We start from the raw sequence: 17,493 nt of genomic DNA on the forward strand, positions 1-17,493 counted from the left end.
GAACATTGTTCTGTGCTCAATAGCCTGACTGTTACAACTAACATTTTTAGTATGAATACGACGATTTAAAATTCCCAGCCAGTTGCACTGAGTGACAGAACGCACCAGAAAACAAACCCGGAAGCAGATTTCTCACTTTGGAGTCAGTGGTATTAAATACACACACACACACACACACACACACACACACACACACACACACGCCTTTTAATATGTCTAACTTCCAAAATACCCTGAGCTTTTGCGAGCAAATATTCTTATCCCGGTATTTGCAGCTTCGACACTCAAGCTGGTCTCATGTTCATCTGCAGAACTGGTCCTGTGCACTCAGGGCTCCTGCACAAATGGAGAGGGATTTGTCCTGTGTTTGGGGCTATCACAGACCACCCGAGGTCAGCCTTTCCCCAATACAGTACAAGTCCTCGCTACCTTTCTGGGCCTCCAGGCCTCACACCTACTACTTCTGGGTACCCTCTCCCTCATCTTCAGCTCCTGTCCTCTGCTCTCTTCTGGCCTGGCTGATCCAGAGCTGGTCTCAGACCAAAAGCTGGATAAGGTCAGTTTTGTTCGTGGTTTGAGATGTGTTCGAAGCTCTCTATCTGTTGCTAGGTCAGTCTATGGCTCAATGCTCTTAAGAAAAACCTCCCACCTTGGCTTGGCAGGTGCTGTGATGAGAGACTCTAAACTCAGTGGACTTTCTTACTATTTTTGGAGGGGGGGTGTAGTTGGTTGATGATGGTTGGGAAAAGACCATGTTTGAGTATGTATAAATGCCATGGCACTCGTGTTGGGTCAAAGGACAACTTCTGAGAGCTGGCTCTCTCCTGGTGGAATCTGGAGTTTGAACTCAGGTTATCAGGTTTGTACAGAAAGCCCCTTTACTGCCCAAGTCGTCTCACTGGCCCAAGACCTAAGCTTTTGTGGTAGCTATTTGGTTGCCCCGGGTAGTTAGCAATTGCTGGTGGTTAATGGCGTGCCCCTCAGCTGGGCCAGACTGATATTCCACCAAGGACCTCTTCAACTCTGATGAGCCAGGACTGCTGCAGTTTGTCAACAAACCCCTTCCCTTTTTCCCCCAACCTGTGCAGACAACACAGGCCTGTAGGTGTAGTTTTGGATGTCACTTTCAAAATAAACACACAGAGACTTAATATTAATTATAAATGCTTGGCCAATAGCTCAGGCTTATTACTAGCTAACTCTTACATTTTATTTTCTTATTTTGTTCGTTTGTTTTGTTTTTTTCAAGACAGGGTTTCTCCCCATGTAACAAACCTGACTGTCCTGGAATTCACTCTAGACCAGGCTGGCCTTGAACTCACAGAGACCCTCTTACCTCTGCCTCCCAAGTGCTGGGGTTAAAGGCGTGCGCCACCACCACTCTGCTAGCTTTTACATATTAAATTAACCCATATTTCTTATTACACTCTACCACGTGACTCGATACCTTCGCTCAGTACAAGTTCATCTCCTCTGCTCCCTGTCTCCTCCTGATTCTGAGACTCCTCTTCTTCTTCTCTATGCCCTCTTTTTTTCTATAAGTCCTGCGTAACCTCTACCTGTCCAGTTATTGCCCAGTCAGCGTCTTTACTAACCCAGTCACAGTGACGCATACTCACAGAGTGTAAAGGAATGTCCCATAGATGCCTCTCTAAGAAAATTTATTAGAAAATAAACCACAATACTGTTTGCGTCTTTAGCTGCAGTGTTCTGACTTGACTCCTCTGCCTCCCACCAGCTCTGACAGAGGGACTTGCCACCGCAAGAGGCACCTGCGGGTCTTGGGCTCTTTTGTCCACGCTGTGACAGGGAGTGAACCTAGGGTCTCACGCGTGTCAAGCAAGCACTCTGCAACCCAACTCTAACTGCAGTCTCCTCTTTAAATTATTTTAGAATTTTGTTTATTTATTGGGGGGGGGGTGTTCTGCTTGCACGTACGTCTGCACCAACTGTGTGCAAGTCAGAGGGTGTGTCAGATCCCCTGGGGCCAGAGGCACAGGTGGGTGTGAGCAGGACAATATGGATATTGGAGAAGGAACACAGGTCCTTTGGAAGAACAGCAAGTGATTTTAATTGATGAGCCCTCTCTCTGGCCCTTTCCATCCCCTTTTTACATTTTATCATGAGGCAGAGTCTCCTAAGCTGCCCAGCCAGACTGGCGTTTAGCTCCATCCGTAGCCCAGATAGGCTTCGAACTTAAAATCTCCCTGCATCAGCCTCCCATGTAGCTAGGATTACAGCAACATTACCACCAGGCCAGGTTTGAATACTGTAGTTTTTTGATTTGTTTTTTTTTGGGGGGGGGAGTGTTGTTGTTTTGTTTTTGTTGTTGTTGGGATTTTTCGTTTTGTTTTTTCGAGAAGGGGGTTTCTTTGTGTAACAGCCCTGGCTGTCCTGGAGCTGTAGACCAGGATGGCCTTGAACTCACAGGGATCCACCTGCCTCTGCCTCTGGGGCCTCTGGAGTGCTGGGATTAAGGGTGTGCCACCACCGCCCTACTGAATACTGCAGTTTGTAAGACCCATACATTAATTCCCAAGTAATCACAAGCTTGAGTAAGGCCCCAGGAGAACCCTGTGGGAAATGTGTCCTGGGAAGGCCTAGTCTGAGGCCTCTCTAATCCCTCAAGGGAAAGCTCTCTCGATAGAAAACATGGCCCCAGTGGACTGTGAGCCTGAACAATACCCTCACCTCCACCACCTGTAACTAGATAGGGGTGGCAGGAAAAAGTGGCTTATTCAGAGGACCGATTCCTGGGGCCCAGGACAGTCTGGGAGAAAGGGGGTAATAACTGAAGTCGTTCCAGATGGTGTCCAGCTGTTCCTTAAGGAACCGGATTCGGTCGTCCAGGCTGCGCTGCTGGGATAGGATCCGGGCCTTGGCGGCCAGCAGCACACAATAGGAGCGCAGATGCTCTGCGGGCAGCTCCCGCTCCAACACCTGACGAAGGGCTTGCTCCCGCCGCGCTACGTGCTCTTTCAGCTCCTTAGCGTCCTCCTGCTGTCGCTGTAGAAGCCGCAGTCGCTGCAGCAGCGAAGCCTGGAACCACCGGGAGAGGGCGCAGTGAGCACCGTTGCTCCGGGGATTGTCCGGGCTATAGACCGCAGGCCCTCCTAGCCCAGCTCCTTCCCCCAGCCTCAGCCTCTTTTACCCTCTCATCAGGATCGCTGTCTGAGCCCACCCTGGCCAAGGCGAGGTTCACACGGGCCAGGCGGCTGCCCAGCAGCAGCAGAAGACCAAGCACGCGCTCTAGATCAGTCATGAACTGACGGAATCGCTCCAGCTCCCGGGGTGTACAGGCTTGACTCACTGCAGCCTCCAGGTCTTCGTGACATTGGGTCCAGTCTGCAGCCTTACCCCGCAGTCTCTCCTGCTCAGTGTGAAGATCCTGGAGCATCTTCTGGAGAAGGTGGGCTAGTTCCACCTGGAGGAAGGGCCTAGGTATTCAAGAACTGGGCCAAACCCGGGAGTTTTCCCAGACACTAAGCTCCCCCACCACCCCAGCTTTCCCCACCACTCCCGACTCACTTTCTTGGCCTGAATGCTGTCTGGTTTTGGGAGTCCCTGGTCATTTGACTGGTCAGGCACAGGGTGAGGGTTAGAGTTTTCCAACCTTGATGCTTCCTGGGCAGTCGGCAGTTCCTGGGTGAAGGGGCTTCCACAGGACCTGAGGACAAAGCCAGAGTTCTCTGAGATTGTCTTCCCTAGTCTGCAGACTCAGAATCAGGAGTCCCTAGAGCCTGCCTGTCGCTCACCCTGCCTCCGAAGCTCCAGCGGTCTCCTCTCCTGCGTCCTCACAGGCTGGCCTCATCGCAGCCAAGACCTCGGCAGCGTTGGCAGGAAAGAGTCCATCCAGCAGACCCAGAGGAGGCTCTGGACCCGGCTGGGCAGCAAAAGTGTCACTCAAAGAAGGATCCAGTCTGGCTAGCTGCTGAACCAGCTCCTCAAAATGCCGACTAGGCCAGGTCGGCTTAAGTCCAGGCTGGCCCCAGGTCAGGGAAGTGTGGTGAGGGAGACCTGAGGTCTCAGAGCCTACAGGTCGCAGGACATCGACTGAGGGATGCTTGAGGGGATTGTTCTTTGTAGCTGTAGAGGGACCAGTGGTCAGCAGTCCAGTAGTGTCAAAGGTTGGGACGTCATTTGTAGTCCCAGGAGGGCTATGGCTTGTGGGTCTGGAGGAACCCTCAGAACCGTTCAGGCCTTGACAATTGTCTTCCGCTCCTGTGATCGCTGGGCCCTTGTGGAAGAGGCTCTCTGCCGAGGCTGTAATCTGGCCAGCTTTTTTGATTAGGTCATTTTCAGACCGCTGGTCAGAGGCGTGGAGATCCCTAGAAGTGAAAGAGCTACTGAATCAGAAAAGGAAGGCTCTGGCCCAGCTGACTTCTCAAGGGCGGCATGCCCCAATCCCCAACACCTGAACATTACCAGAGAGAGTTCCCCGCCCTCTGGCATTTTCTAGATGTTTCTGTGTGAGAAGAGTGTCTCCCTGTGCTTGGGGATTCACCTGGTTGGGAGCCCCTGGGGGGCACTAGGCTCTTGAGGTGATGGTGTCTCAGCTTCTTCCAGGAACACATCGTCATCCGGGAGGGAGGGGTGCGGAGTAGACACCGAGATGGTCTCGGGGACCCCCTGACCAGAGTCAGCTGGGCTACTCTGGAGGACCTCTGCAGGATGCACCACTGCCGCCTCCTTCTGAGTCAAGAACCTAGAGGCAGGGACCCTGCAAAGACCGTGAAAGAGGGCCTTCCCAGTGCACCATAGAAACAGTAGCACATGCAGTTTGCAAAAGACAGGAGTCTCGAACTGAGGGAGGTAGACTTTCTCATAATGACCAATCCGTTGTCAGCTTGACTGGATTTGGAATCGCCTAGGAGACCCGCCTGTGGCTGACCACCGTGAGGGGGTTTCCAGAGAGGTGTCACCGAGGAGGGAAGACCCGCCTCGAATGTGGGCAGTGCCATCCCATGGGCTGGGGTTCTGGACTGACCAATAAATTGGGAAAGGAGAAAGAGAGCTGAGCACCAGCAGGAATCTGTTTCCCAAGAAGCCTCGTGCTCCCTGAACCCACACCTTCCCCGCCATGATGGACTCTACTCTCTTCAACCCTGAGCCAAAATAAGTATTTCTTCTCTAAGCCCCCTTCGTTAGGAATTTGGTCACGACAATAGGAAAAGTAATGAATACGGGACCCGTGATTCCTTTTTAAGCAAAAGCTGTGAAAGTTGACCCCAGACAACGCTGTCCCCAGAGAGTCCCATGTTTCTCACCTGGAAAACTTGATCTGAAGTAAAGGTCTGGGGGTTTCCGTCCTTTGAGGAACAGCCTAGAAAAGAAAACAGTGGCTTGAAATAGAGCTGCCTCCCAGATGCTGCTCTCCCGACCAGCCTTTATCTTCCATACCTGGACAGTGGCCAGAGTCCTTTCTGAACCCGTGCGGCGACCCATGACCTCGCCTGATATGCTCTGACTGCGACCCGCAGGCCTACAGGCACTGCGAAGATTCACGGACGGCGAGTCCAGCTCCACTGAGCTTAGGGACTGAGTCTCCTGCAGCAGCCTTTTGGGCTTAGCCTGCGCCCCACGCTGCAACTCCTGGGTGGAACAAGCCTCTCTCAAGCCCTCACCCGTGGGTCCGCCGCTCCAACCCACGCGATTCAGTTTGCCTGGCTCTGAGAAACAGCACATCCGCTGCTGGCTGGCCAGACGCCCCCGGCCAGGAACACCCAGCTCTCGGGCCGCGGTGCGCGCCAGCTCCGCTTCTCCTACCTCGTGGCTGCTAGAGGCAGAGCGCGCGTGCACCGTGGGTGGCCGCGTGGTGATCGCGGGCCGCAGACGCCCAGGCAGGCTCATGCGGAGCTCCTTTCGCTGGAAGGACGTCTCCCGCAGCACTCGTCGCTGCGCACCCTGCAGCCGCTGGCGGTAGGCTGCTCGTGAGGCTGGGGGGCTGGGCGGCTCAGCGGTGAGTGCACCAGCCTCAGCCTCGGCTGCCAACGCGTACAGCAGTGGCGTGTCCTGTCTGTTCAGGGATCCCTGGCTTCCTTGGACCTCTGGGGGCCGCGGGTCACTGTGCCCAGCGACTACTGGCTCCGGCCGCTGGGTAGTTGGAAGGACAGCGTCCCGCGGGGTAGGGGATCTGCTACCCCAAACGACGCGCACGTAGTCCCAGTCTAGGTAAGGGAGGATCTCGGTGCCAGGGGATGGTGTGTGCATCTCCGGACCACCAGATGCCGCGGAGAAAGAGCTGTAGGCCGAGTCGGCGCGCGTGGACAGCCGTCGCAAGTCCAGGCTTCCAGTGGCTGAGGCCGGGGAGGTGCGGCCGCTCCCAGTACCCAGGGCCTCCATGGCTGTGCAGTTGGAGACTGGCGCTGGCAGGCCTGGTTGAAAGCTTTAGAAAAAAATACATGGGTTGTTGGATGAATGGTTCAGGTAAGAATTAGGACAGCCTGCTGCCTCCTAAACCATAGAGAACCCGGGGCTTACATATCCACTCCCGGGTCGGTCGGGTCGGTCGGTCCCTAGCTCTAGAATCTTCCTCCTACCCTTTTGTATGGTAGAGAAACTTCAGAAGTTGAGGTGGCACAGGCAATAGGACTCATTGTAGAGCGCAATTCTAGGGGTTGAGATTCTCAGTTCTGGCTCAATTGGCTCATTCCCTTGCCTCGGGGACTGGGCCTTCCCGAGTTGCACCTCTGCGCTGGCACCTCTAGCAATGTTGAGAATAGGCACATGCTCAAACCCCAGTCCCGCCCAGGCTGCTTCCTGGCCATTCTGTTGGCTTCTCTGTGTGATCTTTCCCTGATAAACAACGGATCAAGAATGTTCTGAGATCACAGAGAAGCCCAAAGAAGGGCGGGGGTGGGGGGGGCAAGGCAGGAGCAGGGTCAGCTTCACAGTCTCTGTCCACCTCCACCCACTCCGTGTCCTTTATGGTCCAGGTGTGTCATAAAAATACGCATCTTGATCCCCATCTCCCTATGTGCTTTTTACAGATGAGAACCCCGCGTTCTGAGGAGGAAGTGGTTGGCCCAGAGGCACACACAGGTCCTAAGTGGCAGAGCCCCTGGCTGGAATCTAGGCATGCCTCCAAGCTCACTGCAGCCAAAATCAATTTCCTAGAGGCAAACCCTGCCCAAAGCCCTTGCCATGCCCCCCTTCCCCCAACAAAGCCCAAACTCAGAGAGGGAAATAAGTCACCTTTAAGTACCATAAATTCCAGAACAATAAACCGAGAGAGTCTGCAACTCTGTCTTCCATCTTGGACCACCCATGAGCTGACACTCACCTCCCTTAGGCTTTGCCCGGAGGCCTCAGCTTGGAGGTCTTGGGGTTCCTAGAGACCTCCACAGTGTCACTCATTCCCCTACTCTGTAATTGATTGCTATTTCCTCCTCCCATTCCCAGCCCTAAGCTTCCTGAGGACAGATCCAGCCCTTATTTGTCACCCAGTGCCTGGCACCAGCCCTGGCATGTAGTCAATGTTAACTAAATAGTTGCTGAATAGCAAAGGAAGGGTCAGAGGTGTGGGGAGCTGATGGAGGGGTGGAAGAAAAGGAAGAGGCTTCATGTTTTACGGCCCCTCTTCCCCCTTCCCTATTAGTCTTTTCTGGGGAAGGAGGCAGAACGGGTGAGGAGGCCCCGTCCTCCAGGACACAACCAGGTTACTCATGCATTATCAGGAAGAAACAGAGCCTGCAGGCAAGCAGGACTGGCTGGAAATCGATCCCTCCCCTGTGCCGGGAGGCAGAGCAAAGGGAAGGCCTGTGTGGCTGTGCTGTCTGGTTGAGAGCAGCATTGAGGCTTGGGGATCTATGGGGAAGTTTGTCTTCCTTGACCTGATTGACTGTGGGGAGGGGGGGGTATGCAGAGATTAGGGAGGTACACACCTGGCATGTGGTCCAAAAGCAGGCTTTTTCGAGCTTCCCAGACACTGGAATTCAGGGTCATCTTACACTTGTCCCTCCGAGGTGCAGGCTACTTACTGTACATTGCTGGGAGTGAGTACAGGAGCATAAAGCCTTTCTATAGTGGAGAGGCAGGGGAGCCTTCACTAGCATAGGGCCAGACATCTTGATGTGGCCCAGTGAGACCAGCCCACAGGTTGAGAACCACTGCCTAAGAGGAGAGTCAACTCTTTTAAAAAGGTCTACCATAGCTGCTCAGACATCAGCTCTATCATGCGCTCTCTCTCTGTCTCTCTCTCTCTTCCTAATTTTTCTTTTCTTTAAAAAGTTTTTTTTTAAAGCCGGGCGATGGTGGCGTACGCCTTTAATCCCAGCACTCGGGAGGCAGAGGCAGGCGGATCTCTGTGAGTTCGAGACTAGCCTGGTCTACAGAGCTAGTGCCAGGACAGGCTCCAAAGCCACAGAGAAACCCTGTCTCCAAAAACCAAAAAAAAAAAAGTTTTTTTTTAGAGTTGGGCAGTAGTGGTGCTTTTCTTCAAGCTCAGCATTCGGGAGGCAGAGGCAGGAGGATCTCTGTGAGTTCAAGGCCAGCCTGGTCTACAGAGCTAGTTCCAGGAAAGTCAAGGCTACACAGAGAAACACTCTAGAAAAACTAAACAACAACAACAAAAAGAAGTGTGTGTGTGTGTGTGTGTATGCACACGTGTGTACACGTGGAAGCCAGATGCAGATGTTGATGTCTGATTTTTTCCTCAATGTCTTTTTGCCTCCTTTTTTTTTTTTTTTGATACAGGATCTCTCAATTATGTAACCCTGGATGTCCCAGAATTCTCAAAGTAAACCAGGATGCCCTTGAACTCATGGAGATCCACCTGCCTCTGCTACCAAGTGTTGAGATTAAAGGCATGCACCACCAAGCTTGGTGCACCCTACTTTTTGAGACAGACTCTTTTACTGAACCTCATGTGGCTAGACTGACTGACCAGTGAGTTCCAGAAATCCCGGCTCCACACCCAGCAGCAGTGCCCTGCTCTTTGCTTGGGTATTGGGGATTCGAACTCAGGTCCACATGCTTGTACAACAGGCGCTTTACTAACTAAGCCATCCCCTTACTCTTTCTAAACCCAATTCATGGCTGGCATACACCACCCATGCCTGTTCATGGAATGCGAAGACATTTCCTTAGAGGAGGCTTCGAGGCTGGACAGATGACATGGAGGTAAAGCAGCTGCCATGTCTGACAACTTGAGTTTGATCCTGGGGACACATGTGGGAGAAAGAACCGACTCCACATGCTTGTTGTCACAGTGCATGCAGATTTCCTCTCTCCTCCCCTCCCCTCTCTCCTACATACAAATTGAAATAGATTTTTTTTTTTTTTTAATAAAGAAACCATGAAGCAGGGCCGTGGTGGCGCACACCTTTAACCCCTGCACTCGGGAAGCAGAGGCAGGTGGATCTCTGTGAGTTGTGAGTCTGAGATCAGCCTGGTCTATAGAGTGAGTTCTGGGACAGCTAGCGCTACATAAGAAACTCTCTCTCTCTCTCTCTCTCTCTCTCTCTCTCTCTCTCTCTCTCTCTCCACCACCACCAAGAACAAAAACAGACAAACAAACAAAAACGAAACCATAAAAATTTATATTAGTGAGCTTCTGACACAACAAAGGATTTCTAGTCACCAGGTAAAAATGGCTAACACAGCTGGAGGGAGGCGTTAAGAGCACTTGCTATGCTGGATGTGGTGGTGCACACTTTTAATCCCAGCGTTTGGGAAGCAAAGGCAGGTGGGTATCTATGAGTTTGAGATCAGCCTGGCCCACATAGTAAGTTCCAGACCAGTCAAGGCCTGTCTCAAAAATCAGACAGGCAGGCAAAAAAACAAAAAGAGAACTTGTTGCTTTTGCAGAGGCTCCAGATTTGGTTCCCCAGCACCCCCATGGGAGTTAACAATCATCTGTATCCAGAATTCCAGGGGATCCCATGCCCTCTTCTGGTCTCCATGGGCACCAGGATGCACGCGGTACACGTACATACATGTATGCAAAACACACGCATAAAGAATAAAAATATAAAAATAAATATTAAAAGCAAAACAAACAAAAATAGCTTATGGGACAGAAAGGGTGACTCATGGGGCAAAACTCTTCACTGTGCAGGCCTGACAACTTGAGTTGGATCTCCAGGACCCAGATGAGAAGTCAGATTCAGGGGCTGGAGCGATGGCTCAGCAGTTCAGAGCACTGACTACTCTTACGAAGGACCTAGGTTTGATTCCCAGCACCCACATGATGGCTCACAACAAACTGTAACTCCAGTTCCAGATGACTCTACGCCTTCCAAAGGCTATTGCATGTGCTTGGGCACATGTGCATAAAATAAAATGCTTTTTGAAAGTCAGATGTTGCAGGGCATATCCGTAATTTCGGCATACCAGTGGTGGCATGGGAAGGAGAAACAAGGGAACAAGCTTCCGGAGCTTGTAGAGCAGCTACCTTCAAATACACGACGCAGCAGCAGAAACAAGAAACCGTGCCCTACTAAGGCGGAAAGTTCCCCTCTGATTTCTGTAACTGCATGACGACACTTGTGCCCATTCTAACACACACTTAAAGTAATTAATGAAAACACCAACATATAATGAACCATTAAATGTGTACATATGTGTGTTTTCTTATTGCTCCTAACTTGTCGCAAGGATGCTATTGCATTGGTGGCCCCAGCGGGTTTCTGTCCACACAGGACTCCCATATTGTGCTCTTTGTAGAATCTGCTGTGCCACCAGGACCTCGGAGCATCAGCACAAGCAATAAGGAGTGGCCATGCTTGTCCCCAGAGCAGGGGGTTGCAGCATCGTCTGCTAGGGTCGTGGGGATGGGGGAAGGTACTTGTCACCTGAACAAAGAATAAGTGAGCTGTGCTCAGGACTCAGAGCTCGGGCTCTTGAGGATGGAACACCAGACCAGGAGGATGAAATTCCAGAGACTGGACAAGACTGGCATTGGAGACTGGACAAGCTGTGCAGCGCTCATTCATTCCGGGCCATCTGAGCTTTCCTGTGGCCATGGCAAGTCTAGCGGCGATTGGGATATGGGCCTGGGGCTCTAGAGTAAAGGTGGACCCAGGCAAACAACCAGACCAAGAGCTTCAGTCAAGGTTTGTCAAGAAATTCGATGAAGACAGTTTTCAGTGGATAAAACCACACCGAGACAATGCATGGACGACCAGGGCAAGAGACGGGAGAGGTGCAGGGGAAAAAGACAACCTCAGAGCTCATCTGGAATGAAACTGTCCTTTCAAGGGCCACCTCCCATCTGACTTCCTGTGTGGACCTATGCAGGCCCCTTCTTGCCTCTGGCCTCCCCTTAGTACTGCGGAGGGCTGTAACTGCACACCACCACCGACTCTTCTAGAATCAGAGCCCTCGGGGTTCAAGACCAGATCTTAAGTCCTCGCACCCCAGACTAGGTCTGACGGGTGAGCATTCTGGCAGACTCCTTGATCCTCTCTCTACTATTCTCCAAGGCCATATATGACATTGCACCCCTGTGCAACAACCGTTCTGCGACACAGCAGCTCGTCCCTGAAGCCCTGAGGCGGCCCCTACTGAGACCCTTCTTCCAGAAGGTGTACAAAATACACAGGATTCCGCGTCACCTGGGTATAGGCAGTCCCTGGCATGGACAGAGCACATACCCAGGTTCAAATTCTAGGCAAACAAGTGCTCAAAAGGGGGTTGGATCCAAGCTCTGGGAACCACACTGTGGCGGCAGAGTCACATGCAGAGGCGAGAGAGGGAGCTTGAGAAACTAGGAGAGCGGATAGCCTCTGACCAGCGTATTTTTGGGCCTTTCCTGGGGTAACTCATGGTCCAAGAAGATTGGGAATTGAGAGGGACCAGGACTCTCCAGCAACCAAAGCTCAAGAACAGAGAGTCACCGGGCAGACGCCACTGTGTGCCGATTCCCTGCAACAGTTGGGCCAGTTGAACCGGCTCTGCCCCTTACCAGGCCCAGAGTAAAGGTGCGCAGGGGCTTTACTCCGCTGGTGCAGCCGGACTGGACTCCAGGTCGGAAGGTCCAGACGGAACGACTGTCTGGCCACTTCGCGGCTGCCACTGTCACCGCCCTGACCCTCCCGTCCTGGTCCTCCTCCTGTGGACTACGTGGTGCTGCTCCCCTCACCCGGCCCCGCCGCGTACCTGTAGCTCCAGCCCGAGAGGCGCACCAGGGCGCCCGCGGCCGGCCGCACGGTGACGTCCGAGCCCCGGGCTCCAGCTCCCAACGCCACCTCCAGGCTCAGACCGCTGCAGGGGAGGTGCCACCTCCGGCCTAGGTGGGCGGGAGCCTCGAGTGGCGGCGGGGCTCCGGGAGCCGCACCCCTTCCTAGTGTGACTCTGAGCGTGGTCCCAGTCCCGGGCCCCGGACCTCTTACCAAGGCTGAGAACCTGAGCGGAAGAGCGATCGCACTCGCTCCAAGCACTGCTGGATCTGCAGGCAAGTCTTCAGCAACCACAGTTTCTCCTCGGTGCGGAGGTCCAACTCGCCCCGAGCAGCTTCTTTCTTTCTTCCTTCCTTTCAACTATTAAAAAATTAAGTTGGTTTATTTACTTACTTATTAGGAGTGAGTGTGCGTGCCTGCGTGTGTCTGTGTGTATATGTGCGAAGGCTCCCATGTGGATGTCAGAGAACAACTTCAGTTCCTTCCTTTCACTCTGTGGAGTCCTGGGTGATCTGGCTTGGTGACATGAACCTTTATCCACTGGACCATCTCTCCTGGCCTGTTCTAAGCTCCGTGGAGAAAACAGAAGTGTCCCGGGGCTCTTGCCTTATGCTCTCTCTGTGTGTGCCTTAGATGGTAATGGCTGTGTCTGCTCAGACTCACATTGCCAAACCCCTGCTGCTGCCTGCTTGACCCCTTCCTCAGGCTCCCGTCTTTGTCTCCTTGCTTCCCACTTCTCCCTCTACCTGACCCAGACCTGACAGAGCCCTGGACACATGGGCCCACGTCAGTGACTGGGAACACGCCTTCATTTGGGACCATCTCATCCCTAAAGAATGCTCTGCTAGGCCTTGAGAGATGGCTAAGTGGTTTAGATCATGTGTTGCTTTTGCAGAGGACCTAAGTTCTACCCCCAGCACCAAAGCAGTGGCTCACAATCATTTGTAACTCCAGTTCTAGGGGATCCAACACCCTCTCCGGACCTCTGAGGGCACTAGGTATGTCCATGGTGCATATACATGCAGGTAAAACATCCCATGCTCATGAAATTAAAAAAATAAATAAAAGAATGTTCTATCTTCCTCTGCTCCTATGCTCTCTCTTGTCCGACGTTCCAAAGTCTGTGAGTGCCCACTCTGACAAGAACTGCTCTGTTCCTGAGAGGGGCTGGGGCCATTTGGTGAGCCCCTCCAGCTCCCCAGACCTTGCTCTGACTCGGTCTGAGCATGTCAGTCTGGGGATAAGGCTGTGTCCCCCAATCTGGCATTTTAGAGAAAAAAAAAAAAAGACTTGTTTGTATAACTGGAAACCAGAATTCTGTCCAGGAGTCAGGGCTGCCAGCCCTGGGTCTAGACAGTCTGAGGCTTCTGTTCCCTGGTCTTCTAGAGATAGAGGAATCAGCCTCTCTCTCTCTCTCTCTCTCTCTCTCTCTCTCTCTCTCTCTCTCTCCCTCCCCCCTTTCTCTTATATTGTGGGCTGGAGAGATAGCTCAGTGGTTAGGAGCACTTGCTGCCCTAACAGAGGACCTAGGTTTGATTCCCAACTTCAACATGACAGTTCACTACAGTCTGTCACTCTAGTTCCAAGCCAGTCTGGACTATGGAAGAAGACCCTGTCTCACAAAAAAGAAAATCTAGTTGTCTCTACCCTGCTGTAGCTCAGTGCTTTCTGAGGCTTGGGAGAGTGCTTCTCCAGAGTGTCCTATATGGACAGATGTAGCCAGAGGAGTCACAGAGCTTTGCTGATCAAGAAGTTGATGGGTGGGCAGTGGGGCAATGGGTCAGTGGGTCAAGCGCTTGGCACGCAAGCATGTGTAGCTGAGTTTGGGTCCCCAGCATCTAGGGAAAAAGCCAGGTGCCACAGCACATGCTTGTTACCCTGTATTGGGGACATGGTGGTGGAGGGTGGAGGTGGTGGGAGTCTCTCTGTCTCTGTCTCTCTCTGTCTCTGTCTCTCTCTCTCTATATATATATGTATATATACATATATATATGTGATGTGTATGTGTGTGTAATGTGTATGTGTGTAGATAATGTGGATTCCTGGAGTTGGCAACTAGTCTAGCCAAACAAAGAAAGCGATCCAGAAATAGCTCAACAAAATCATACTGTCTGTATTTTTTTTTTTTTTTTTGGTTTTTTCGAGACAGGGTTTCTCTGTGGTTTTGGAGCCTGTCTTGGAACTAGCTCTTGTAGACCAGGTTGGTCTTGAACTCACAGAGATCCGCCTGCCTCTGCCTCCTGAGTGCTGGGATTAAAGGCGTGCGCCACCACCGCCCGGCTCTCCGTATTTTTTTTATTCTGTGATTATGTTAATATTCATGTGAATGGTGCCAGTTTACACACTTGAGTGCAAAATCCCACAGAGGCCAAAAGATGGCATCAGATCCCCTGGAGCTGGAGTTGCAGGCAGCTGTAAAATGACGGATGTGGGCGCTGGGAGCTGAGCCTGGGTTCTCCCGCACAGAAGTAGATGATCTTCTGAGCCATCTTTCCTGGCAAATGTCTATTTTTGAAATTCCGACAAAACATGGATCACTGTTTGTATCCAAATATCCTCTTAGACTGTAAGTTCTCCTTCGGGGCACATTTGTTTACTTTTTGTTTCATTCGAGAAACACTCTCAGGACCTTGTTGGCCTTGATTTCACAATTTTCATGCCTCAGCTTCCCAAGGGCTAAGCCACGGACGTGAGGGCAATTGGCTGTGACATGTCATCCCATTGACCGCCAGGGTTGACTCAGCTGACCTAGCAGGCTAGGCAGGGATTCCCATCCTCACACAGATGGGGGCCAATCTTTGACCAAGGATATGAGCAACTGCACTTGCCCCCTAGAACCTCCAGACAAGCTTCCAAGTGCTGAGCCACCATGCCCAGCTGTTTGCACACCACACACACACACACAGACACACACAATTTGTTGTCATCTGTTTTTCAAAGATGAGGTTTCTCTATGTAGTTCTGGCTGTCTTGGAACTCACTATGTAGACCAGGCTGGCCTCTTCTGCTTCCCATGTACTGGGATTAAAGGTATGTGCCAGTACACTTGGCTTGGGACCACATTTTTTTAAATTTCTATTTTATTTTTTGTGTATGGGTGTTTTGCCTGAATGGACGTCTATGCCATATGTGTGCTGTGGTGTCTGTGGATGCCAGGGGAAAATAAAAAGCATCAGATCCCCTGGAACTGAAGTTACAGACAGCTTGTGAGTCACCAAGTGGGTGCTTAGGATTGAACCCATGTCCTCTGGAAAAGCGGCCAGGGCTATTCATTGTTGAACCATCCCTTGTGCTGGGATCAGATGGGTTTGCCACCAAACCCAATTCTGCTCTTTACAAATTATTATAAATTTTTAAATGTATTTGGGGGACTGGGTACATGTGGGGGTCAGAGATCCATCTTGGATGCGGTTCCTCAAGAGCCATCTACCTAATTTTCTGAGACAATGTCTCTCTCTGAGTCCTGGGGATCAATGATTAGTTCAGGTTAGCTGGCTAGTAAACCCCAGGAATCTACTTACCCCCGCCCCTTCACTACTGGGATTACCAGCGTGAACCACCACATCAAGCTTTGTGTGTGGGTGCCGGGGATCAAACCCAGGTCCTCATGCTTGCATGGCAAGCGCTTTACCCACCGAACCATCTCTTTGCTTTTGAATTACACACTCAAGCCACTAAAGTTATCCAAAGAGAGGACTTTGGCCATAAGAAAGGAGCAGAGGGAGAATGGAGCTTGCCATCCTCTACGGGGGAAAGCTCAGTGAAGGCTGGCAGTCCTTCCTTTCAGACCACTGTTGCAAAGACCTGGAGTTGCGGCTTTCCTCCCGAACGCCTGCATTTCACCTTTGCCCTACAGATGCTCTTCCATTTGAGCGGAACAGTCTAACAGTCAGCTTTCCTCCTCCAGCCAGACTCACAGCCCCAGGCCTGGGGTCTTCCTGGTCTGTCCTCATTTTTACATTATCTACAGGCCTCTGCACAAAAGAAGATACACGAGGTGAATGAACACAGGCATCTGTCTTCTGCCAGCTCCATGGGATCCAACTTTCTTTCTCTGGTCTTTTGGCACTAAGATGAAATTCATATCCCCTATAGTTCATTTTGGTTCTCAAAATTAGAAACTAACTTAAAGACTGGGGAATGTGGCTCAGTTGGTAAAGTGCTTGCCTAGCATGCCTGAGGTTCTGGGTTCCATTCCCAGCATTACTTGAAGTCGGATATGGTGACACATACCTGTACTGCTAGCATAATGGAGGAGAGGGCAGGAAGACCAAAAGTTCACGGTCACTTATAAAATGTTTGAGGCCAGCCTGGATGGGACACATGAGACTCTGCTTCAAAAGAGAGAGAGAGAGAGAGAGAGAGAGAGAGAGAGAGAGAGAGAGAGAGAGAGAGAGAGAGAAGCCTAGTGTGCTGACACACACCTTTCCGGAGGCAGAGGCAAGTGAACCTCTGTGAGTTCAAGGCCAGTCTGTTCCAGACCAACCAAGGTTGCGTGATAAGACCTTGTCTCAATGCCAGCCCTCTCAAAAGACGGGAAATCAAGTCAGATCTGAACTGAACTGCATCTGTATCCTGAGATGATTTTCTCCCACCCCGGATGGTCAAGCTGCTCAGTCGCATTTGGGCTCTACAAAGAGATAAGGTCATGTCCTCAGAGTCCTCTGCTAACGCCATTCTTCTGTTCCAGCTAGCACTCTCAGGCCTCTGCCGCGGAGGACTCAGATCACCAGGAACATTGATCCAGGTCTGGAGCTCTGGCCCGAGGCTGCGCATGAGAGCTGTGTGCTGGACTTTGGCACAGAACTGCGGGACAGCGTGCCATGTGCATGCCAGGCTCATGTGGGGTGAATTTTGGTTGTTGGCTCTGGAAACAGAGCCTGGAGGCTCCTGGGTTCACCGGGAAAACCTTTCTGCTTTTAACCCCAGGGCCTGCCCAGTTAGTCACACTTCAGTCTTGAAACCTAGGTGTGAATATGTTGACTTACATCATTATCCATATGTTTTTTGCTTTTTGGTTTTGGTTTTTGTTTTTTAGGTAGTGCTGGTCTTGAGCCTTCTTTCTTTTTCATTTCTTTTCTTTATTTGTTTTTGTTTTTTGAGACAGTGATTCACTGTAATTTTGTCTGTCTTGGAACTCACTCTGTAGACCAGGCTGGGCTCAAACTCACAGATCAACCTGTCTCTACCTCTCAAGTGCTGGGATTTAAGGTGTGCACCACCACTACTCAGCAGACCTTGAACTTTCTTTGTAGCCAGAGATGACTTTGAACTTCAAATCCTTCTGCCTCCACTGGAACTACAGATGTGAGATACCACGCCCCATTTATATTAAGCTGGAAATAAATCCCAGGCTTCATGCATGCAGGCAAGA

At 51.5% G+C, this 17,493-nt stretch overlaps 1 protein-coding gene across 1 annotated transcript; it reads right to left on the minus strand.

The window, feature by feature from the left end:
- Positions 1–2,444: 2,444 nt before the first annotated feature.
- On the minus strand, positions 2,445–12,165 carry Shroom1 (shroom family member 1). The gene is made up of 8 exons (XM_013347112.2): positions 12,100–12,165; positions 5,401–6,385; positions 5,268–5,323; positions 4,505–4,720; positions 3,756–4,328; positions 3,529–3,667; positions 3,152–3,424; positions 2,445–3,039 (listed from the first exon to the last, which is right to left on the minus strand). The coding sequence occupies exons 2-8, from the start codon at positions 6,340–6,342 to the stop codon at positions 2,707–2,709; spliced, it is 2,532 nt and encodes an 843-aa protein (XP_013202566.1). The 5' UTR covers positions 6,343–6,385; positions 12,100–12,165; the 3' UTR covers positions 2,445–2,706.
- Between the last annotated feature and the right edge of the window lie 5,328 nt (positions 12,166–17,493).

The sequence above is a fragment of the Microtus ochrogaster genome, chromosome 7 (genome assembly GCF_000317375.1).
Source record: "Microtus ochrogaster isolate Prairie Vole_2 chromosome 7, MicOch1.0, whole genome shotgun sequence".
NCBI classification, from domain to species: Eukaryota; Metazoa; Chordata; class Mammalia; order Rodentia; family Cricetidae; genus Microtus; species Microtus ochrogaster.

Excerpts from the sequence above, each read along its gene's own strand:
- Shroom1 (XM_013347112.2), bottom strand. The coding sequence starts at position 6,342 with ATGGAGGCCCTGGGTACTGGGAGCGGCCGCACCTCCCCGGCCTCAGCC. Across the intron at positions 3,668-3,755 it reads GCTGGAGCTTCGGAGGCAGG|GTCCTGTGGAAGCCCCTTCA; the intron begins GTGAGCGACAGG and ends CTTTGTCCTCAG. Across the intron at positions 3,040-3,151 it reads ACAGCGATCCTGATGAGAGG|GCTTCGCTGCTGCAGCGACT; the intron begins GTAAAAGAGGCT and ends CGGTGGTTCCAG.